Source organism: Chiloscyllium plagiosum, unplaced genomic scaffold (genome assembly GCF_037043375.1).
Source record: "Chiloscyllium plagiosum isolate Xiang-an unplaced genomic scaffold, Cpla_swu_hap1 HiC_scaffold_2, whole genome shotgun sequence".
NCBI lineage: Eukaryota > Metazoa > Chordata > Chondrichthyes > Orectolobiformes > Hemiscylliidae > Chiloscyllium > Chiloscyllium plagiosum.
Window position 1 is genome coordinate 165,462,330 of NW_028270140.1, and position 23,032 is coordinate 165,485,361.

The 23,032-nt window shown below is 55.8% G+C and overlaps 1 protein-coding gene across 1 annotated transcript in view; it reads right to left on the reverse strand.

The window, feature by feature from the left end:
• The window catches only part of LOC148152049 (von Willebrand factor A domain-containing protein 7-like), a 165,838-nt gene extending 143,332 nt beyond the window's left edge, over positions 1-22,506 (reverse strand). The window contains exons 1-7 of the mRNA XM_087994199.1: positions 22,449-22,506; positions 21,508-21,730; positions 16,713-16,988; positions 14,857-14,950; positions 14,327-14,458; positions 12,784-12,970; positions 3,608-3,777 (exon numbers count right to left, since the gene is read on the reverse strand). Coding sequence (XP_087850325.1) covers positions 3,608-3,777; positions 12,784-12,970; positions 14,327-14,458; positions 14,857-14,950; positions 16,713-16,988; positions 21,508-21,717 — 1,069 coding nt within the window. The 5' untranslated portion in view covers positions 21,718-21,730; positions 22,449-22,506. The remainder of the gene's footprint in view (positions 1-3,607; positions 3,778-12,783; positions 12,971-14,326; positions 14,459-14,856; positions 14,951-16,712; positions 16,989-21,507; positions 21,731-22,448) is intronic.
• Positions 22,507-23,032: the final 526 nt, after the last annotated feature.

Genomic DNA, 23,032 nt, shown 5'->3' on the forward strand with positions numbered 1-23,032 from the left:
CCCGGGGTGTTACAGTGTGTCCCGGGGAGTTACAGTGTGTCCCGGGGCATTACAGTGTGTCCCGGGGAGTTACAGAGTGTCCCGGGGAGTTACAGAGTGTCCCGGGGAGTTACAGAGTGTCCCGGGGTGTTACAGTGTGTCCCGGGGAGATACAGAGTGTCCCGGGGGGTTACAGTGTGTCCCGGGGAGTTACAGTGTGTCCCGGGGCATTACAGTGTGTCCCGGGGAGATACAGAGTGTCCCGGGGAGTTACAGAGTGTCCCGGGGAGTTACAGAGTGTCCCGGGGTGTTACAGTGTGTCCCGGGGAGTTACAGTGTGTCCCGGGGCATTACAGTGTGTCCCGGGGAGTTACAGAGTGTCCCGGGGAGTTACAGAGTGTCCCGGGGAGTTACAGAGTGTCCCGGGGAGTTACAGAGTGTCCCGGGGTGTTACAGTGTGTCCCGGGGAGTTACAGTGTGTCCCGGGGCATTACAGTGTGTCCCGGGGAGTTACAGTGTGTCCCGGGGAGTTACAGAGTGTCCCGGGGAGATACAGAGTGTCCCGGGGGGTTACAGTGTGTCCCGGGGAGTTACAGTGTGTCCCGGGGCATTACAGTGTGTCCCGGGGAGTTACAGAGTGTCCCGGGGAGTTACAGAGTGTCCCGGGGAGTTACAGAGTGTCCCGGGGTGTTACAGTGTGTCCCGGGGAGTTACAGTGTGTCCCGGGGCATTACAGTGTGTCCCGGGGAGTTACAGAGTGTCCCGGGGAGTTACAGTGTGTCCCGGGGAGTTACAGTGTGTCCCGGGGAGTTACAGAGTGTCCCGGGCAGTTACAGAGTGTCCCGGGGTGTTACAGTGTGTCCCGGGGAGTTACAGTGTGTCCCGGGGAGTTACAGTGTGTCCCGGGGAGTTACAGAGTGTCCCGGGGAGATACAGAGTGTCCCGGGGGGTTACAGAGTGTCCCGGGGGGTTACTGTGTGTCCCGGGGAGTTACAGTGTGTCCCGGGGAGTTACAGTGTGTCCCGGGGCGTTACAGTGTGTCCCGGCGAGTTACAGAGTGTCCCGGGGAGTTACAGTGTGTCCTGGGGAGTTACAGTGTGTCCCGGGGAGTTACAGTGTGTCCCGGGGAGTTACAGTGTGTCCCGGGGAGTTACAGTGTGTCCCGGGGAGTTGCAGAGTGTCCCGGGGAGTTGCAGTGTGTCCCGGGGAGTTACAGTGTGTCCCGGGGGGTTACAGTGTGTCCCGGGGAGTTACAGAGTGTCCCGGGGAGTTACAGAGTGTCCCGGGGAGTTACAGAGTGTCCCGGGGGGTTAAAGAGTGTCCCGGGGAGTTACAGAGTGTCCCGGGGAGTTACAGTGTGTCCCGGGGAGTTACAGTGTGTCCCGGGGGGTTACAGTGTGTCCCGGGGAGTTACAGAGTGTCCCGGGGGGTTACAGTGTGTCCCGGGGAGATACAGAGTGTCCCGGGGAGTTACTGAGTGTCCCGGGGAGTTACTGAGTGTCCCGGGGGGTTACAGAGTGTCCCGGGGAGTTACAGAGTGTCCCGGGGAGTTACAGTGTGTCCCGGGGGGTTACAGAGTGTCCCGGGGAGTTACAGTGTGTCCCGGGGAGTTACAGTGTATCCCGGGGGGTTACAGAGTGTCCCGGGGAGTTACAGTGTGTCCCGGGGAGTTACAGAGTGTCCCGGGGAGTTACAGAGTGTCCCGGGGGTTACAGAGTGTCCCGGGGGGTTACAGAGTGTCCCGGGGAGTTACAGTGTGTCCCGGGGAGTTACAGTGTGTCCCGGGGGGTTACAGTGTGTCCCGGGGAGTTACAGTGTGTCCCGGGGAGTTACAGGGTGTCCCGGGGGGTTACAGTGTATCCCGGGGAGTTACAGAGTGTCCCTGGGAGTTACAGTGTGTCCCGGGGGGTTACAGAGTGTCCCGGGGAGTTACAGTGTGTCCCGGGGGGTTTCAGTGTGTCCCGGGGAGTTACAGAGTGTCCCTGGGAGTTACAGTGTGTCCCGGGGAGTTACAGTGTGTCCCGGGGAGTTACAGAGTGTCCCGGGGAGTTAGATTGTGTCCCGGGGGGTTACAGTGTGTCCCGGGGGGTTACAGAGTGTCCCGGGGAGTTACAGTGTGTCCCGGGGAGTTACAGTGTGTCCCGGGGAGTTACAGTGTGTCCCGGGGAGTTACAGAGTGTCCCGGGGAGTTACAGTGTGTCCCGGGGGGTTACAGAGTGTCCCGGGGAGTTACAGTGTGTCCCGGGGGGTTACAGAGTGTCCCGGGGGGTTACAGAGTGTCCCGGGGAGTTACGGAGTGTCCCGGGGAGTTACAGTGTGTCCCGGGGAGTTACAGTGTGTCCCGGGGAGTTACAGTGTGTCCCGGGGGGTTACAGAGTGTCCCGGGGAGTTACAGAGTGTCCCGGGGAGTTACAGAGTGTCCCGGGGAGTTACACTGTGTCCCGGGGAGTTACAGAGTGTCCCGGGGAGTTACAGTGTGTCCCGGGGAGTTACAGAGTGTCCCGGGGAGTTACAGAGTGTCCCGGGGAGTTACAGAGTGTCCCGGGGAGTTAGATTGTGTCCCGGGGGGTTACAGTGTGTCCCGGGGGGTTACAGTGCGTCCCGGGGAGTTACAGTGTGTCCCGGGGAGTTACAGTGCGTCCCGGGGAGTTACAGTGCGTCCCGGGGGGTTACAGTGCGTCCCGGGGTGTTACAGAGTGTCCCGGGGAGTTACAGTGTGTCCCGGGGAGTTACAGTGTGTCCCGGGGAGTTACAGAGTGTCCCGGGGGGTTACAGAGTGTCCCGGGGAGTTACAGTGTGTCCCGGGGGGTTACAGAGTGTCCCGGGGGTTTACAGAGTGTCCCGGGGAGTTACAGAGTGTCCCGGGGAGTTACAGTGTGTCCCGGGGAGTTACAGAGTGTCCCGGGGAGTTACAGTGTGTCCCGGGGAGTTACAGTGTGTCCCGGGGGGTTACAGAGTGTCCCGGGGAGTTACAGAGTGTCCCGGGGAGTTACAGAGTGTCCCGGGGAGTTACACTGTGTCCCGGGGAGTTACAGAGTGTCCCGGGGAGTTACAGAGTGTCCCGGGGAGTTACAGTGTATCCCGGGGAGTTACAGAGTGTCTCGGGGAGTTACAGTGTGTCCCGGGGAGTTACAGAGTGTCCCGGGGAGTTACACTGTGTCCCGGGGAGTTACAGAGTGTCCCGGGGAGTTACAGAGTGTCCCGGGGAGTTACAGTGTGTCCCGGGGAGTTACAGTGTATCCCGGGGAGTTACAGAGTGTCTCGGGGAGTTACAGTGTGTCCCGGGGAGTTACAGAGTGTCCCGGGGAGTTACAGAGTGTCCCGGGGAGTTACAGAGTGTCCCGGGGAGTTACCGAGTGTCCCGGGGAGTTACCGAGTGTCCCGGGGGGTTACCGAGTGTCCCGGGGAGTTACAGAGTGTCCCGGGGGGTTACAGTGTGTCCCGGGGAGTTACAGTGTGTCCTGGGGAGTTACAGAGTGTCCCGGGGGGTTACCGAGTGTCTCGGGGAGTTACAGAGTGTCCCGGGGGGTTACCGAGTGTCCCGGGGAGTTACAGAGTGTCCCGGGGGGTTAGGGAGTCTACCCCGGGCTACACCCTGGATCCCTGTGTGTTACACCTTGTTACTAACTTGATTCATTGAAGGTGATGGCGATGTAGACCGACGGGACTCGGGACATCCCCACAATGTTGTCGACGATGGAAACGATTCTCTCCTGAATATCCTGGAGAAAGTCCGACATTTCCCAACTGGTGTCGATCACAAACCCCAACCACAACGGAGAGTCAATGTTCAAAAACCTGTGGGAGTCATAGCCCAGCGTTAGATACAGAGTAAAGCTCCCTCTACACTGTCTCCCCATCAAACACTCCCAGGGACAGGGACAGCACAGGGTTAGATACAGATTAAAGCTCCCTCTACACTGTCCCCCCATCAAACACTCCCAGGGACAGGGACAGCATGGGGTTAGATACAGAGGAAAGCTCCCTCTACACTGTCTCCCCATCAAACACTCCCAGGGACAGGGACAGCACAGGGTTAGATACAGAGTAAAGCTCCCTCTACACTGTCCCCCCATCAAACACTCCCAGGGACAGGGACAGCATGGGGTTAGATACAGAGGAAAGCTCCCTCTACACTGTCTCCCCATCAAACACTCCCAGGGACAGGGACAGCACAGGGTTAGATACAGAGTAAAGCTCCCTCTACACTGTCCCCCCATCAAACACTCCCAGGGACAGGGACAGCACGGGGTTAGATACAGAGTAAAGCTCCCTCTACACTGTCTCCCCATCAAACACTCCCAGGGCAGGGACAGCACGGGGTTAGATACAGAGTAAAGCTCCCTCTACACTGTCCCCCATCAAACACTCCCAGGGACAGGGACAGCACGGGGTTAGATACAGAGTAAAGCTCCCTCTACACTGTCCCCCATCAAACACTCCCAGGGACAGGGACAGCACGGGGTTAGATACAGAGTAAAGCTCCCTCTACACTGTCCCCCCATCAAACACTCCCAGGGACAGGGACAGCACAGGGTTAGATACAGAGTAAAGCTCCCTCTACACTGTCCCCCCATCAAACACTCCCAGGGACAGGGACAGCACGGGGTTAGATACAGAGTAAAGCTCCCTCTACACTGTCTCCCCATCAAACACTCCCAGGGCAGGGACAGCACGGGGTTAGATACAGAGTAAAGCTCCCTCTACACTGTCCCCCATCAAACACTCCCAGGGACAGGGACAGCACGGGGTTAGATACAGAGAAAGCTCCCTCTACACTGTCCCCCCATCAAACACTCCCAGGGACAGGGACAGCACGGGGTTAGATACAGAGTAAAGCTCCCTCTACACTGTCCCCCCATCAAACACTCCCAGGGACAGGGACAGCACGGGGTTAGATACAGAGTAAAGCTCCCTCTACACTGTCCCCCCATCAACCACTCCCAGGGACAGGGACGGCACGGGGTTAGATACAGAGTAAAGCTCTCTCTACACTGTCCCCCCCATCAAACACTCCCAGAGACAGGGACAGCACGGGGTTAGATACAGAGTAAAGCTCCCTCTACACTGTCCCCCCATCAAACACTCCCAGGGACAGGGACAGCATGGGGTTAGATACAGAGTAAAGCTCCCTCTGCACTGTCCCCCCATCAAACACTCCCAGGGACAGGGACAGCACGGGGTTAGATACAGAGTAAAGCTCCCTCTACACTGTCCCCCCATCAAACACTCCCAGGGACAGGGACAGCATGGGGTTAGATACAGAGTAAAGCTCCCTCTGCACTGTCCCCCCCATCAAACACTCCCAGGGACAGGGACAGCACGGGGTTAGATACAGAGTAAAGCTCCCTCTACACTGTCCCCCCAACAAACACTCCCAGGGACAGGGACAGCACGGGGTTAGATACAGAGTAAAGCTCCCTCTACACTGTCCCCCCATCAAACACTCCCAGAGACAGGGACAGCACGGGGTGAGATACAGAGTATAGCTCCCTCTACACTGTCCCCCCATCAAACACTCCCTGGGACAGGGACAGCACGGGGTTAGATACAGAGTAAAGCTCCCTCTACACTGTCCCCCCATCAAACACTCCCAGGGACAGGGACAGCACGGGGATAGATACAGAGTAAAGCTTCCTCTACACTGTCCTCCCATCAAACACTCCCAGGGACAGGGACAGCACGGGGTTAGATACAGAGTAAAGCTCCCTCTACACTGTCCTCCCATCAAACACTCCCAGGGACAGGGACAGCACGGGGTTAGATACAGAGTAAAGCTCCCTCTACACTGTCCTCCCATCAAACACTCCCAGGGACAGGGACAGCACGGGGATAGATACAGAGTAAAGCTTCCTCTACACTGTCCTCCCATCAAACACTCCCAGGGACAGGGACAGCACGGGGTTAGATACAGAGTAAAGCTCCCTCTACACTGTCCTCCCATCAAACACTCCCAGGGACAGGGACAGCACGGGGTTAGATACAGAGTAAAGCTCCCTCTACACTGTCCTCCCATCAAACACTCCCAGGGACAGGGACAGCACGGGGTTAGATACAGAGTAAAGCTCCCTCTACACTGTCCCCACATCAAACACTCCCAGGGACAGGGACAGCACGGGGTTAGATACAGAGTAAAGCTCCCTCTACACTGTCCCCACATCAAACACTCCCAGAGACAGGGACAGCACGGGGTTAGATACAGGGTAAAGCTCCCTCTACACTGTCCCCCCATCAAACACTCCCAGGGACAGGGACAGCACGGGGTTAGATACAGAGTAAAGCTCCCTCTACACTGTCCCCCCATCAAACACTCCCTGGGACAGGTACAGCACGGGGTTAGATACAGAGTAAAGCTCCCTCTACACTGTCCCCCCATCAAACACTCCCAGGGACAGGGACAGCATGGGGTTAGATACAGAGTAAAGCTCCCTCTACACTGTCCCCCCATCAAACACTCCCAGAGACAGGGACAGCACGGGGTTAGATACAGAGTAAAGCTCCCTCTACACTGTCCCCCATTCAAACACTCCCAGGGACAGGGACAGCATGGGGTTAGATACAGAGTAAAGCTTCCTCTACACTGTCCCCCCATCAAACACTCCCAGAGACAGGGACAGCACGGGGTTAGATACAGAGTAAAGCTCCCTCTACACTGTCCCCCCATCAAACACTCCCTGGGACAGGGACAGCACGGGGTTAGATACAGAGTAAAGCTCCCTCTACACTGTCCCCCCATCAAACACTCCCAGGGACAGGGACAGCACGGGGATAGATACAGAGTAAAGCTTCCTCTACACTGTCCTCCCATCAAACACTCCCAGGGACAGGGACAGCATGGGGTTAGATACAGAGTAAAGCTCCCTCTACACTGTCCCCCATTCAAACACTCCCAGGGACAGGGACAGCATGGGGTTAGATACAGAGTAAAGCATCCTCTACACTGTCCCCCCATCAAACACTCCCAGAGACAGGGACAGCACGGGGTTAGATACAGAGTAAAGCTCCCTCTACACTGTCCCCCCATCAAACACTCCCTGGGACAGGGACAGCACGGGGTTAGATACAGAGTAAAGCTCCCTCTACACTGTCCCCCCATCAAACACTCCCAGGGACAGGGACAGCACGGGGTTAGATACAGAGTAAAGCTCCCTCTACACTGTCCCCCCATCAAACACTCCCAGAGACAGGGACAGCACGGGGTTAGATACAGAGTAAAGCTCCCTCTACACTGTCCCCCATTCAAACACTCCCAGGGACAGGGACAGCATGGGGTTAGATACAGAGTAAAGCTTCCTCTACACTGTCCCCCCATCAAACACTCCCAGAGACAGGGACAGCACGGGGTTAGATACAGAGTAAAGCTTCCTCTACACTGTCCCCCCATCAAACACTCCCTGGGACAGGGACAGCACGGGGTTAGATACAGAGTAAAGCTCTCTCTACACTGTCCCCCCATCAAACACTCCCAGGGACAGGGACAGCACGGGGATAGATACAGAGTAAAGCTTCCTCTACACTGTCCTCCCATCAAACACTCCCAGGGACAGGGACAGCATGGGGTTAGATACAGAGTAAAGCTCCCTCTACACTGTCCCCCATTCAAACACTCCCAGGGACAGGGACAGCATGGGGTTAGATACAGAGTAAAGCTCCCTCTACACTGTCCCCCCATCAAACACTCCCAGAGACAGGGACAGCACGGGGTTAGATACAGAGTAAAGCTCCCTCTACACTGTCCCCCCATCAAACACTCCCAGGGACAGGGACAGCACGGGGTTAGATACAGAGTAAAGCTCCCTCTACACTGTCCCCCCATCAAACACTCCCAGGGACAGGGACAGCACGGGGTTAGATACAGAGTAAAGCTCCCTCTACACTGTCCCCCCATCAAACACTCCCAGGGACAGGGACAGCGAGGGGTTAGATACAGAGTAAAGCTCCCTCTACACTGTCCCCCCATCAAACACTCCCTGGGACAGGGACAGCACGGGGTTAGATACAGAGTAAAGCTCCCTCTACACTGTCCCCCCATCAAACACTCCCAGGGACAGGGACAGCACGGGGTTAGATACAGAGTAAAGCTCCCTCTACACTGTCCCCCCCATCAAACACTCCCAGGGACAGGGACAGCACGGGGTTAGATACAGAGTAAAGCTCCCTCTACACTGTCCCCCATCAAACACTCCCAGGGACAGGGACAGCACGGGGTTAGATACAGAGTAAAGCTCCCTCTACACTGTCCCCCATCAAACACTCCCAGGGACAGGGACAGCACGGGGTTTGATACAGAGTGAAGCTCCCTCTACACTGTCCCCCCATCAAACACTCCCTGGGACAGGGACAGCACGGGGTTAGATACAGAGTAAAGCTCCCTCTACACTGTCCCCACATCAAACACTCCCAGAGACAGGGACAGCACGGGGTTAGATACAGAGTAAAGCTCCCTCTACACTGTCCCCCCATCAAACACTCCCAGGGACAGGGACAGCACGGGGTTAGATACAGAGTAAAGCTCCCTCTACACTGTCCCCCCATCAAACACTCCCAGGGACAGGGACAGCACGGGGTTAGATACAGAGTAAAGCTCCCTCTACACTGTCCCCCCATCAAACACTCCCAGGGACAGGGACAGCATGGGGTTAGATACAGAGTAAAGCTCCCTCTACACTGTCCCCCCATCAAACACTCCCAGAGACAGGGACAGCACGGGGTTAGATACAGAGTAAAGCTCCCTCTACACTGTCCCCCCATCAAACACTCCCAGGGACAGGGACAGCATGGGGTTAGATACAGAGTAAAGCTTCCTCTACACTGTCCCCCCATCAAACACTCCCAGAGACAGGGACAGCACGGGGTTAGATACAGAGTAAAGCTCCCTCTACACTGTCCCCCCATCAAACACTCCCTGGGACAGGGACAGCACGGGGTTAGATACAGAGTAAAGCTCCCTCTACACTGTCCCCCCATCAAACACTCCCAGGGACAGGGACAGCACGGGGATACATACAGAGTAAAGCTTCCTCTACACTGTCCTCCCATCAAACACTCCCAGGGACAGGGACAGCACGGGGTTAGATACAGAGTAAAGCTCCCTCTACACTGTCCTCCCATCAAACACTCCCAGGGACAGGGACAGCACGGTGTTAGATACAGAGTAAAGCTCCCTCTACACTGTCCCCCCATCAAACACTCCCAGGGACAGGGACAGCACGGGGTTAGAGACAGAGTAAAGCTCTCTCTACACTGTCCTCCCATCAAACACTCCCAGGGACAGGGACAGCACGGGGTTAGATACAGAGTAAAGCTCTCTCTACACTGTCCTCCCATCAAACACTCCCAGGGACAGGGACAGCACGGGGTTAGATACAGAGTAAAGCTCCCTCTACACTGTCCTCCCATCAAACACTCCCAGGGACAGGGACAGCACGGGGATAGATACAGAGTAAAGCTTCCTCTACACTGTCCTCCCATCAAACACTCCCAGGGACAGGGACAGCACGGGGTTAGATACAGAGTAAAGCTCCCTCTACACTGTCCTCCCATCAAACACTCCCAGGGACAGGGACAGCACGGGGTTAGATACAGATTAAAGCTCCCTCTACACTGTCCCCCCATCAAACACTCCCAGGGACAGGGACAGCACGGGGTTAGATACAGAGTAAAGCTCCCTCTACACTGTCCCCCCATCAAACACTCCCAGGGACAGGGACAGCACGGGGTTAGATAGAGAGTAAAGCTCCCTCTACACTGTCCCCCATCAAACACTCCCAGGGACAGGGACAGCACGGGGTTAGATACAGAGTAAAGCTCCCTCTACACTGTCCCCCCATCAAACACTCCCAGGGACAGGGACAGCACAGGGTTAGATACAGAGTAAAGCTCCCTCTACACTGTCCCCCCATCAAACACTCCCAGGGACAGGGACAGCACGGGGTTAGATACAGAGTAAAGCTCTCTCTACACTGTCCCCCATCAAACACTCCCAGGGACAGGGACAGCACGGGGTTAGATACAGAGTAAAGCTCCCTCTACACTGTCCCCCCATCAAACACTCCCAGGGACAGGGACAGCACGGGGTTAGATACAGAGTAAAGCTCCCTCTACACTGTCCCCCCCATCAAACACTCCCAGGGACAGGGACAGCACGGGGTTAGATACAGAGTAAAGCTCCCTCTACACTGTCCCCCCATCAAACACTCCCAGGGACAGGGGCAGCATGGGGTTAGATACAGAGTAAAGCTCACTCTACACTGTCCCCCATCAAACACTCCCAGGGACAGGGACAGCACGGGGTTAGATACAGAGTAAAGCTCCCTCTACACTGTCCCCCCATCAAACACTCCCAGGACAGGGACAGCACGGGGTTAGATACAGGGTAAAGCTCCCTCTACACTGTCCCACATCAAACACTCCCAGGGACAGGGACAGCACGGGGTTAGATACAGAGTAAAGCTCACTCTACACTGTCCCCCCATCAAACACTCCCAGGGACAGGGACAGCACGGGGTTAGATACAGAGTAAAGCTCCCTCTACACTGTCCCCCCATCAAACACTCCCAGGACAGGGACAGCACGGGGTTAGATACAGGGTAAAGCTCCCTCTACACTGTCCCACATCAAACACTCCCAGGGACAGGGACAGCACGGGGTTAGATACAGAGTAAAGCTCCCTCTACACTGTCCCCCATCAAACACTCCCAGGGACAGGGACAGCACGGGGTTAGATACAGAGTAAAGCTCCCTCTACACTGTCCCCCATCAAACACTCCCAGGGACAGGGACAGCACGGGGTTAGATACAGAGTAAAGCTCCCTCTACACTGTCCCCCCATCAAACACTCCCAGGGACAGGGACAGCACAGGGTTAGATACAGAGTAAAGCTCCCTCTACACTGTCCCCCCATCAAACACTCCCAGGGACAGGGACAGCACGGGGTTAGATACAGAGTAAAGCTCTCTCTACACTGTCCCCCATCAAACACTCCCAGGGACAGGGACAGCACGGGGTTAGATACAGAGTAAAGCTCCCTCTACACTGTCCCCCCATCAAACACTCCCAGGGACAGGGACAGCACGGGGTTAGATACAGAGTAAAGCTCCCTCTACACTGTCCCCCCCATCAAACACTCCCAGGGACAGGGACAGCACGGGGTTAGATACAGAGTAAAGCTCCCTCTACACTGTCCCCCCATCAAACACTCCCAGGGACAGGGGCAGCATGGGGTTAGATACAGAGTAAAGCTCACTCTACACTGTCCCCCATCAAACACTCCCAGGGACAGGGACAGCACGGGGTTAGATACAGAGTAAAGCTCCCTCTACACTGTCCCCCCATCAAACACTCCCAGGACAGGGACAGCACGGGGTTAGATACAGGGTAAAGCTCCCTCTACACTGTCCCACATCAAACACTCCCAGGGACAGGGACAGCACGGGGTTAGATACAGAGTAAAGCTCACTCTACACTGTCCCCCCATCAAACACTCCCAGGGACAGGGACAGCACGGGGTTAGATACAGAGTAAAGCTCCCTCTACACTGTCCCCCCATCAAACACTCCCAGGACAGGGACAGCACGGGGTTAGATACAGGGTAAAGCTCCCTCTACACTGTCCCACATCAAACACTCCCAGGGACAGGGACAGCACGGGGTTAGATACAGAGTAAAGATGTGTCTCGCCCCGTTCCTGAGTTGAGTGTTGGGGTTAGTTAAGTTGGAGACCGTGCTCTGGGACATTGCTACCTCTCCCTCTCTCTCTCCCCCTTCCCCCCTCCTCCCCCCTCTCTTCTACTCTCCCTCTCTCCCCCCCTCTCTCTCTGCCCCTGTCGCCTTTTCTCTCTCCGCCTCAGTCTCTCTCCCCCACCCTCTCCCCCCTCTCCCTATCTCTCTCTTTCCTTCCCTCTCCCTCCCCCCCTCCCCATCTCTCCCTCTCTCCCCCTCTCTCTCTCTCCCCCTCTCTCCCTCTCCCCCTCCTTGTCCCCCTCTCCCCCTCCCTCTCTCTCCCCCCCTCTCCCTCTCCTCCTCTCTCTCTCCCTGTCTCCCTCTCCCTCTCCTCCTCTCCCTCTCCCTCTCTCCCTCTCTCTCTTTCCCCCTTCTCTCTCTCTCTCCCCCTCCCTATACCCTCTCCCCCCTTCCCCTCTCTCCCCCCTCTCTCCCTCTCTCCCTCCCCCCTCCCTCCCTCTCTCCCTCCCCCCTCCCTCTCCCTCTCCTTTGTCTCTCTCTCTCCCCGTTTCTCCCTCTCTCCCTCTCCCTTTCCTCCCTCTCTCTCTCTCTCTCCCCCCGCTCCCTCTCCCCCATCCCCCCTCTCCCCCCCTCTCTCTCCCCCTCTCTCCCTCTCCCCCCTCCCCCTCTCTCTCTCCCCGTCTCTCCCCCTCTCCCCCTCCCCCCTCTCCCTCTCCCTCTCCCCCCCCTCCCCTCCCCTCTCCCCTCCCTCTCTCCCTCTCTCTCTCTCTCCGTCTCTCTCTCCCCTCTCTCTCTCCCCCCCTCTCCCCCTCCCTCTCTCTCCCCCTCTCTCCCCATCCCTCTCTCTCCTCCTCCCTCTCTCTCCCCCTCCCTCTCCCTCCCCCTCCCTCTCCCTCTCTCTCTCCGTCTCTCTCCCCCCTCTCTCTCTCTCCCCCCTCCCCCTCCCTCTCTCCGTCTCTCTCCCCCCTCTCTCTCTCCCCCCCTCTCCCCCTCCCTCTCTCTCCCCCTCCCTCTCCCTCGCTCTCTCTGTGTCTCTCCCCCCTCTCTCTCTCTCCCCACCACCCCCCCCCCCCCCCCTCCCCTGTCTCTCCCAGCCCTGTGTCCAGCTCCCTCTGTTACTCACTGGAAGAAGAGCTGATCTCCGACTGCGTCTCGGATCCTGTGAAAAGCCTCCTCTGTTGCCTGAATTGCCACTTCAGCTGCGTCAAGGTGCAGGTAACCGTGAGAGGAGCTCAAGTCGTCTTTGTTAATGCCTCCTCTCGGTTCGGACTGACTGCCTGAGTCAAACGTTCCCCCGTGACTGCATTTACCTAGCACCACGGCAATACCAGTCAGTGTTAGCAACCCAGAGGTTAATCTTGATAAATGCGAGGGGCTACATTTTAGGAAAGTAAATCTTAGCTGGACTTATCCACTTAATGGTAAGGTCCTAGGGAGTGTTGCTGAACAAAGAGACCTTGGAGTGCAGGTTCATAGCTCCTTGAAAGTGGAGTCGCAGGTCGATAGGATAGTGAAGAAGGTGTTTGGTATGCTTTCCTTTATTGGTCAGAGTATTGAGTACAGGAGTTGGGAGGTCATGTTGCGGCTGTACAGGACATTGGTTCGGCCACTGTTGGAATATTGCATGCAATCCTGGTCTCCTTCCTGTCGGAAAGATGTTGTGAAACTTGAAAGGGTTCAGAAAAGATTTACAAGGATGTTGCCAGGGTTGGAGGGTCTGAGCTACAGGGAGAGGCTGAACAGGCTGGGGCTGTTTTCCCTGGAGCGTCGGAGGCTGAGGGGTGACCTTATAGAGGTTTACAAAATCATGAGGGGCATGGATAGGGTAAATAGACAAGGTCTTTTCCCTGGGGTGGGGGATTTGTAGACTGGATGTAGGTTTGCTCGCTGAGCTGGAAGGTTCACTTCCAGACGTTTCGTCACCGCACTGGGTAACATCTTCATGAGCCTCCGGATGAAACACTGCGGATATACCCTGCTTTCTATTTATGGGTTTGGGTTTCTCTGGGTTGGTTGTAGACTAGACGGGCATAGGTTTAGGGTGAGAGGGCAAAGATTTAAAAAAGACACGAGGGGCAACTGTTTTCCCCACGGGGTGGTCCGTGTGTGGAATGGCCTTCCTGAGGAAGTGGGGGGAGGGGGGACAGTTACAACGTTGGATAAGAACATGGACAGGAAAGGGTTGGAGGGAGATGGGCCGGGGGGGGGGGGGGGGACTGGGTTAGTTTGGGGATTAGGGTCAGCACGGACTGGATGGGCCGAAGGGCCATGTGAGTGAATTGTCTTGCGTCCGCCTGTCAGCGTTTCACCTCCTTCCTCAAGAGCGGGGGGACGGTGGGGGCGTTTTGGGGTGGGGGGGGGGTGTGGTCTGACCCAGGCTCTTGTCCGCGATGTTGGGAAAGGCCCCTCACCCAGTAGCCAGGCCCCCTCCTCTCTCTCGTCATCAGTGAGATCAAATACCCTCCCTCGGGTTAGGGGGGGGGGGGGAGACACGGGTTTGCTCCTGTCGGTCCCACCCCGCAGAGCTTTTCCCAAACACTTCTTGGAATTCTGCAATGGTTTCGGCATCGTGTTCCGACCCCGCGGGAGGGAGAGAGAGAGAGAGAGAGAGAGAGAAGGGAGGCCGTTCAGCCTCCCCACCCCCCACTTTCCTATCCCAGACTCACCTTTGGGTTTGCTGTTGAGGAAGGGGATGGCGTAATACCCGGAGGTGAGGAGTTTCCTGGACTGGATTCCCTCCAGGATGTTATCCCGACAGACGGTGCTCTCACAGTCGCTGCAGGTCGGCTGGTCTTCCGCTGAAAGGTACGGGGAGAGGGGACTGAGACCCGCAGCCTCATGTTCCCCACAAGACAACCCAACACCTAACCCCCCCCCCCACCACCCAATATCCCCTCGGAAATGGGAGACGGAGAGACCAGGGCTCACTCTCCCTCCACTCTGGGGGATGGAATATGGGGCCGAATGGCCTCCTGTTCCTGTGTATCAGGCTGGAGGAGTAGGGGCCGAATGGCCTCCTGTTCCTGTGTAACAGGCTGGAGGAGTAGGGGCCGAATGGCCTCCTGTTCCTGTGTAACAGGCTGGAAGAGGAGGGGCTGAATGACCTCCTGTTCCTGTGTATCAGGCTGGAGGAGAAGGGCTGAATGGCCTGCTGCTGTCCCAGTGTGAGGGGGTGTGGTAGTGTTCCTGCTCCTACCTGCCCTGGGCCCGATGTCCCGGTCTGCGATCAGGATGTTGCTGTTGGGGCGTCTGAAACCCAACTCAATCCAGTTACTGTGGCTATAAAAATCCTGAGGGAGAGAGAGAGAGAGAAGGAGGGAGCGAGGAAGAGAGGGAGGGAGAGAGAGAGTGAGTGCGTGTGTGTTTGAGTGTGAGTCTGTATGTGTTTGAGTGTGAGTGTTTGTGTGAGTGTGTGTGTGAGTAAATGTGAGTGTGAATGTGTGTGTGAGTGTGAGTGTTTGAGTGTGTGTGTGTCTGAGTGTGTGTGAGTATTTGAGTGTGTGAGTATGTGAGTGTGTGTGTGTGTGTGAGTATGTGAGTGTGTGTGAGTGTGTGTGTATGTGTGAGTGTGTGTGCGTGAGAATGTGTGTGTGAGTGTGTGTGTGTGATGTGTGTGAGTGTAAGTGTGTGTGTATGGGTGAGTGTGTGCCTGTGTGAGTGCATGGGTGAGTGTGTGTGAGTGTGAACATGTGAGTGAGTGTGTATGTGTGAGTGTGTGTGTGTATGTGAGTGTGTGTGTGAGTGTATGAGTGTGAGTGTGTATGTGTGCTTTTGTGTGCACGTGAGAGTGTGTGTGAATGTGTGTGAGTGTGAGTGTGTGTGTGAGTGTAAGTCTGTGGGTGAGTGTGTGTGTGATGTGTGTGTGTGAGTGTGTGTGTGAGTGTGTGTGAGTGTGAGTGTGTGTGTGCTAGATTGTGTGAGTGAGTGTGTGTGAGTGTAAGTGTGTGTGTGTATGTGAGTAAGTGTGAGTAAGTGTGTGTGTGAGTGTGTGTGTGAGCATGTGAATGTGTGTTTGTGAGTATGTGTGAGTGTGTGTGTGAGTGTGTATGTGTGCATGTGTGTGTGCATGAGAGTATGCGTGTGTGTGTGTGTGTGAGAGTGTGAGTGTGTGTGTGTGAGTGAGTGTAAGTGTGTGGGTGAGTGAGTGTGTGTGTATGTGTGTTTGTGAGTGTGTGTGTGTGCCTGTGAGTGTGTGTGTGAGTGTGACTGTGTATGTGTGTGTGAGTGTGTGTTTGAGTGTGTGGGTGAGTGTGTGTGTGTGAATGAGTGTGTGTGTCTGTGTGTGTGTGAGTGTGTGTGTGTGTGTGAGTGTGTATGAGGGAGTGTATGTGTGAGTGTGAGTGTGTATGAGTGTCTATGTGTGTGTGGATGTGTGAGTGTGTGTGAGTGAGTGTGTGTGAGTGAGTGTGTGTATGTGTGAGTGTGTGTGTATGAGTGTGTATGTGCGTGTGTGAGTGTGTGTGAGTGTGAGTGTGTTAGTGAGTGTGTGTGAGTGTGAGTGTGTGTGTGCGTGAGTGAGTGAGTGTGTGTGAGTGAGTGTGTGTGAGTGAGTGTGTGTATGTGTGAGTGTGAGTGTGTATGAGTGTGTATGTGCATGTGTGAGCGTGTGTGAGTGTGTGTGTGAGTGAGTGTGAATGTGTGAGTGTGTGTGAGTGTGAGTGTGTTTGTGAGTGTGTGTGAGTGTGAGTGAGTGCGTGTGTGTGAGTGAGTGTGTGTGTGTGAGTGAGTGTGTGTGAGTGAGTGTGTGTATGTGTGAGTGTGAGTGTGTATGAGTGTGTATGTGCGTGTGTGAGTGTGTGTGTGAGTGTGTGTGAGTGTGTGAGTGTGTGAGTGTGAGTGTGTTAGTGAGTGTGAGTGTGTGTGTGTGTGAGTGAGTGCGTGTGTGTGAGTGAGTGTGTGTGTGAATGTGAGTGTGTGAGTGTGTGTGTGTGAATGTGAGTGTGTGTGTGTGTCTGAGTGTGTGTGTTAGTGAGTGTGTGTGAGTGTGTGTGTGTGTGTGTGTGAGTGTGTTAGTGAGTGTGTGTGTGTGAGTGTGAGTGTGTAACAGCTGACCTGTATGGGATGGAGGAGGCGCCCCATGTTTTTCCGAGCGGATTGGAAGTCTCGGGTCTCGATATTCCGGACCACGCTGGCTAACTGCTGGAGGACCCTGGCCTTCCCCTCCTGCAGGGTCTCCGAGTCGAAATGGCGAGCGGGGCTGAAGAAATAGTAAAAGTCCACCAGCACATTGTGGGCCGCGATGTCCTCCAGGACCCGGCTGAATCGGGAGGCAGAGACTCTCCCCCCGTAATACAGCCCAAAGAGACTCTCAGGGGTTAACTCCTCATCCTGGAAGGACAGACTGACATCAAACACTCCCAGGGACAGGGACAGCACGGGGCGAGGTACAGAGTAAAGCTCCCTCTACACTGTCCCCCCATCAAACACTCCCAGGGACAGGGACAGAACGGGGTTAGATACAGAGTAAAGCTCCCTCTACACTGTCCCCCATCAAACACTCCCAGGGACAGGGACAGCACGGGGTTAGATACAGAGTAAAGCTCCCTCTACACTGTCCCCCATCAAACACTCCCAGGGACAGGGACAGCACGGGGTTAGATACAGAGTAAAGCTCCCTCTACACTGTCCCCCATCAAACACTCCCAGGGACAGGGACAGCACGGGGTTAGATACAGAGTAAAGCTCCCTCTACACTGTCCCCCATCAAACACTCCCAGGGACAGGGAAAGCACGGGGTTAGGTACAGAGTAAAGCTCTCTCTACACTGTCCCCCCATCAAACACTCCCAGGGACAGGGACAGCACGGGATTAGATACAGAGTAAAGCTCCATCTACACTGTCCCCCATCAAACACTCCCAGGGACAGGGACAGCACGGGATTAGATACAGAGTAAAGCTCCATCTACACTGTCCCCCATCAAACACTCCCAGGGACAGGGACAGCACGGGATTAGATACAGAGTAAAGCTCTCTCTACACTGTCCCCCATCAAACACTCCCAGGGACAGGGACAGCACGGGGTTAGATACAGAGTAAAGCTCCCTCTACACTGTCCCCCCATCAAACACTCCCAGGGACAGGGACAGCACGGGGTTAGATACAGAGTAAAGCTCCCTCTACACTGTCCCCCCATCAAACACTCGCAGGGACAGCACGGGGTTAGATACAGAGTAAAGCTCCCTCTACACTGTCCCCCCATCAAACACTCGCAGGGACAGGGACAGCACGGGGTTAGATACAGAGTAAAGCTCCCTCTACACTGTCCCCCCATCAAACACTCCCAGGGACAGGGACAGCACGGGGTTAGATACAGAGTAAAGCTCCCTCTACACTGTCCCCCCATCAAACACTCCCAGGGACAGGGACAGCATGGGGTAAGATACAGAGTAAAGCTCCCTCTACACTGTCCCCCATCAAACACTCCCAGGACAGGGAAAGCACGGGGTAAGGTACAGAGTAAAGCTCTCTCTACACTGTCCCCCCATCAAACACTCCCAGGGACAGCACGGGGTTGGATACAGAGTAAAGCTCCCTCTACACTGTCCCCCATCAAACACTCCCAGGGACAGGGACAGCACGGGGTTAGATACAGAGTAAAGCTCCCTCTACACTGTCCCCCCATCAAACACTCGCAGGGACAGCACGGGGTTAGATACAGAGGAAAGCTTCCTCTACACTGTCCCCATCAAACACTCCCAGGGACAGGGACAGCGCGGGGTTAGATACAGAGTAAAGCTCCCTCTACACTGTCCCCCCATCAAACACTCGCAGGGACAGCACGGGGTTAGATACAGAGTAAAGCTCCCTCTACACTGTCCCCCCATCAAACACTCGCAGGGACAGGGACAGCACGGGGTTAGATACAGAGTAAAGCTCCCTCTACACTGTCCCCCCATCAAACACTCCCAGGGACAGGGACAGCACGGGGTTAGATACAGAGTAAAGCTCCCTCTACACTGTCCCCCCATCAAACACTCGCAGGGACAGCACGGGGTTAGATACAGAGGAAAGCTTCCTCTACACTGTCCCCCCATCAAACACTCCCAGGGACAGGGACAGCACGGGGTTAGATACAGAGTAAAGCTCTCTCTACACTGTCCCCCATCAAACACTCCCAGGGACAGGGACAGCACGGGGTTAGATACAGAGTAAAGCTCCCTCTACACTGTCCCCCCATCAAACACTCCCAGGGACAGGGACAGCATGGGGTAAGATACAGAGTAAAGCTCCCTCTACACTGTCCCCCATCAAACACTCCCAGGACAGGGAAAGCACGGGGTAAGGTACAGAGTAAAGCTCTCTCTACACTGTCCCCCCATCAAACACTCCCAGGGACAGCACGGGGTTGGATACAGAGTAAAGCTCCCTCTACACTGTCCCCCATCAAACACTCCCAGGGACAGGGACAGCACGGGGTTAGATACAGAGGAAAGCTCCCTCTACACTGTCCCCCATCAACCACTCCCAGGGACAGGGACAGCACGGGGTTAGATACAGAGTAAAGCTCCCTCTACACTGTCCCCCCATCCCAGGGACAGGAACAGCACGGGGTTAGATACAGAGTAAAGCTCCCTCTACACTGTCCCCCCATCCCAGGGACAGGAACAGCACGGGGTTAGATACAGAGTAAAGCTCTCTCTACACTGTCCCCCATCAAACACTCCCAGTGACAGGGACATCACGGGGTTAGATACAGAGTAAAGCTCCCTCTACACTGTCCCCCCGCACCAAACACTCCCAGGGACAGGGAAAGCACGGGGTTAGGTACAGAGTAAAGCTCTCTCTACACTGTCCCCCCATCAAACACTCCCAGGGACAGGGAAAGCACGGGGTTAGGTACAGAGTAAAGCTCTCTCTACACTGTCCCCCCATCAAACACTCCCAGGGACAGCACGGGGTTGGATACAGAGTAAAGCTCCCTCTACACTGTCCCCCATCAAACACTCCCAGGGACAGGGACAGCACGGGGTTAGATACAGAGTAAAGCTCCCTCTACACTGTCCCCCCATCAAACACTCGCAGGGACAGCACGGGGTTAGATACAGAGGAAAGCTTCCTCTACACTGTCCCCATCAAACACTCCCAGGGACAGGGACAGCGCGGGGTTAGATACAGAGTAAAGCTCCCTCTACACTGTCCCCCCATCAAACACTCGCAGGGACAGCACGGGGTTAGATACAGAGTAAAGCTCCCTCTACACTGTCCCCCCATCAAACACTCGCAGGGACAGGGACAGCACGGGGTTAGATACAGAGTAAAGCTCCCTCTACACTGTCCCCCCATCAAACACTCCCAGGGACAGGGACAGCACGGGGTTAGATACAGAGTAAAGCTCCCTCTACACTGTCCCCCCATCAAACACTCGCAGGGACAGCACGGGGTTAGATACAGAGGAAAGCTTCCTCTACACTGTCCCCCCATCAAACACTCCCAGGGACAGGGACAGCACGGGGTTAGATACAGAGTAAAGCTCTCTCTACACTGTCCCCCATCAAACACTCCCAGGGACAGGGACAGCACGGGGTTAGATACAGAGTAAAGCTCCCTCTACACTGTCCCCCCATCAAACACTCCCAGGGACAGGGACAGCATGGGGTAAGATACAGAGTAAAGCTCCCTCTACACTGTCCCCCATCAAACACTCCCAGGACAGGGAAAGCACGGGGTAAGGTACAGAGTAAAGCTCTCTCTACACTGTCCCCCCATCAAACACTCCCAGGGACAGCACGGGGTTGGATACAGAGTAAAGCTCCCTCTACACTGTCCCCCATCAAACACTCCCAGGGACAGGGACAGCACGGGGTTAGATACAGAGGAAAGCTCTCTCTACACTGTCCTCCATCAAACACTCCCAGGGACAGGGACAGCACGGGGTTAGATACAGAGTAAAGCTCCCTCTACACTGTCCCCCATCAACCACTCCCAGGGACAGGGACAGCACGGGGTTAGATACAGAGTAAAGCTCCCTCTACACTGTCCCCCCATCCCAGGGACAGGAACAGCACGGGGTTAGATACAGAGTAAAGCTCCCTCTACACTGTCCCCCCATCCCAGGGACAGGAACAGCACGGGGTTAGATACAGAGTAAAGCTCTCTCTACACTGTCCCCCATCAAACACTCCCAGTGACAGGGACATCACGGGGTTAGATACAGAGTAAAGCTCCCTCTACACTGTCCCCCCGCACCAAACACTCCCAGGGACAGGGACAGCATGGGGTTAGAGACAGGGTAAAGCTCCCTCTGCACTGTCCCCCAACCCCATCAAACCTTCCCCAGGTACAGGGACAGCACGGGGTTCGATACAGAGTAAAGCTCCCTCTACACTGTTCCCCATCAAACACTCCCAGGACAGGGACAGCATGGGGTTAGAGGCAGGGTAAAGCTCCCTCTACACTGTCCCCCATCAAACACTCCTAGTGACAGGGACAGCACGGGGTTAGATACAGAGTAAAGCTCCCTCTACACTGTCCCCCCATCAAACACTCCCAGGGACAGCACGGGGTTAGATACAGAGTAAAGCTCCCTCTACACTGTCCCCCCCATCAAACACTCCCAGGGACAGGGACAGCACGGGGTTAGATACAGAGTAAAGCTCCCTCTACACTGTCCCCCATCAAACACTCCCAGGGACAGGGACAGCACGGGGTTAGATACAGAGTAAAGCTTCCTCTACACTGTCCCCCCATCAAACACTCCCAGGGACAGGGACAGCATGGGGTAAGATACAGAGTAAAGCTCCCTCTACACTGTCCCCCATCAAACACTCCCAGGACAGGGACAGCACGGGGTTAGAGACAGGGTAAAGCTCCCTCTGCACTGTCGGTGTGGGATTGCTGGGAATCTCACCGGGATGGAGTTGGACGCCAGGACGTTGCCCTCGAAGTTGGGAACTTGCTGGAACATTCTGTAGGTGACCCGCAGTGCCCCCTTCCTGGTGATGTCCGTGTGGGTCATGCTCACCCCGCGGCTGAATATCTGGAAGAAGCTGTTGGGTTGGAAGCTGAGAATGGCCTTGGCACACAGGAAGACCAGCATTCCCGGGAATAACGTCTTCATCTTCACTCGGACACTGAGAGAGAGGAGGAAGCTCCATCAGATACCCAGCCACCAATTCACCAGATCAACCCATTAACCCCGCTCCCACAGCCCTGTGTGCACTCAGTTCCCCCCTCACTGACCCTCCTCACACATTTATCCCCTCCCACAGGCATTGGGTCAGTGCTGAGGGAGTGGGTACTGTCGGAGGGTCAGTGCTGAGGGAGTGGGTACTGTCGGAGGGTCAGTGCTGAGGGAGTGCTGCACTGTCGGAGGGTCAGTGCTGAGGGAGTGCTGCACTGTCGGAGGGTCAGTGCTGAGGGAGTGGGCACTGTCGGAGGGTCAGTGCTGAGGGTGTGGGCACTGTCGGAGGGTCAGTGCTGAGGGAGTGGGCACTGTCGGAGAGTCAGTGCTGAGGGAGTGCTGCACTGTCAGAGACACAGTGCTGAGGGAGTGGGCACTGTCGGAGGGTCAGTGCTGAGGGAGTGGGCACTGTCGGAGGGTCAGTGCTGAGGGAGTGGGCACTGTCAGTGCATGCTGAGTCTGGTTTATAACGAAAGCCCAATGCAGATTTTCCTGGTGAAACTCAGCAGCTCTCTCGACATGTATGGACAGTGAAAGAGCGTTCACGTTATTGATGGGAATGAGGCTTCCCGCGATGGTGAATTATGGAGATGCTGTGCAGTTACACAGTTGGTGTAAGAGAGACCGTGAGAATCAGACAGAGACGGTGTCGTTGAGTAATTACTTACCTGACCTCTGGTGTGAGACGGATTTCAGACTGCCGACTCTCAGTCCTGTCCGCTGATGTTTATCCGTGTTTGAGGGAATGTGATTCCGGAAGACAGAGCCTAAGTGTCAGAGTGTGGGGATTAGGCCATGGGGTGGGGTTGTTGGCTGAAAGAGCTGGGGATTTACTGCATTGATTTGGAATCCAGCTCCTCACACACCAAGTAATCTCCAACGTGTTTTTCAATGGAGGTCACGCACTTTACAAACGTGTATTTCCGCATTCGCATTCCAACAAGGGGATGCTCGACTCCCACTCTCACAGCTCCTCAGGCAGCACCTTCCAAACCCACGGCCACTTCCATCTAGAAGGACAAGGGGCAGCAGGTACATGGGGATACACCCCCCCCCACTGCAAGTTCCCCTCCGAGCCCCTCACCGTCCCGACTTGGAAATCTATCGGCCGTTCCTTCCTGGGTCAGAATCCTGGGATTCCCTCCCTCAGGAACGTGGAGTCACAGAGCTGTGCAGCACGGAGACAGAACCTTCGGCCCATCCCATCCATGCTGACCCAGATACCCCAACCCAATCTAGTCCCACCTGCCAG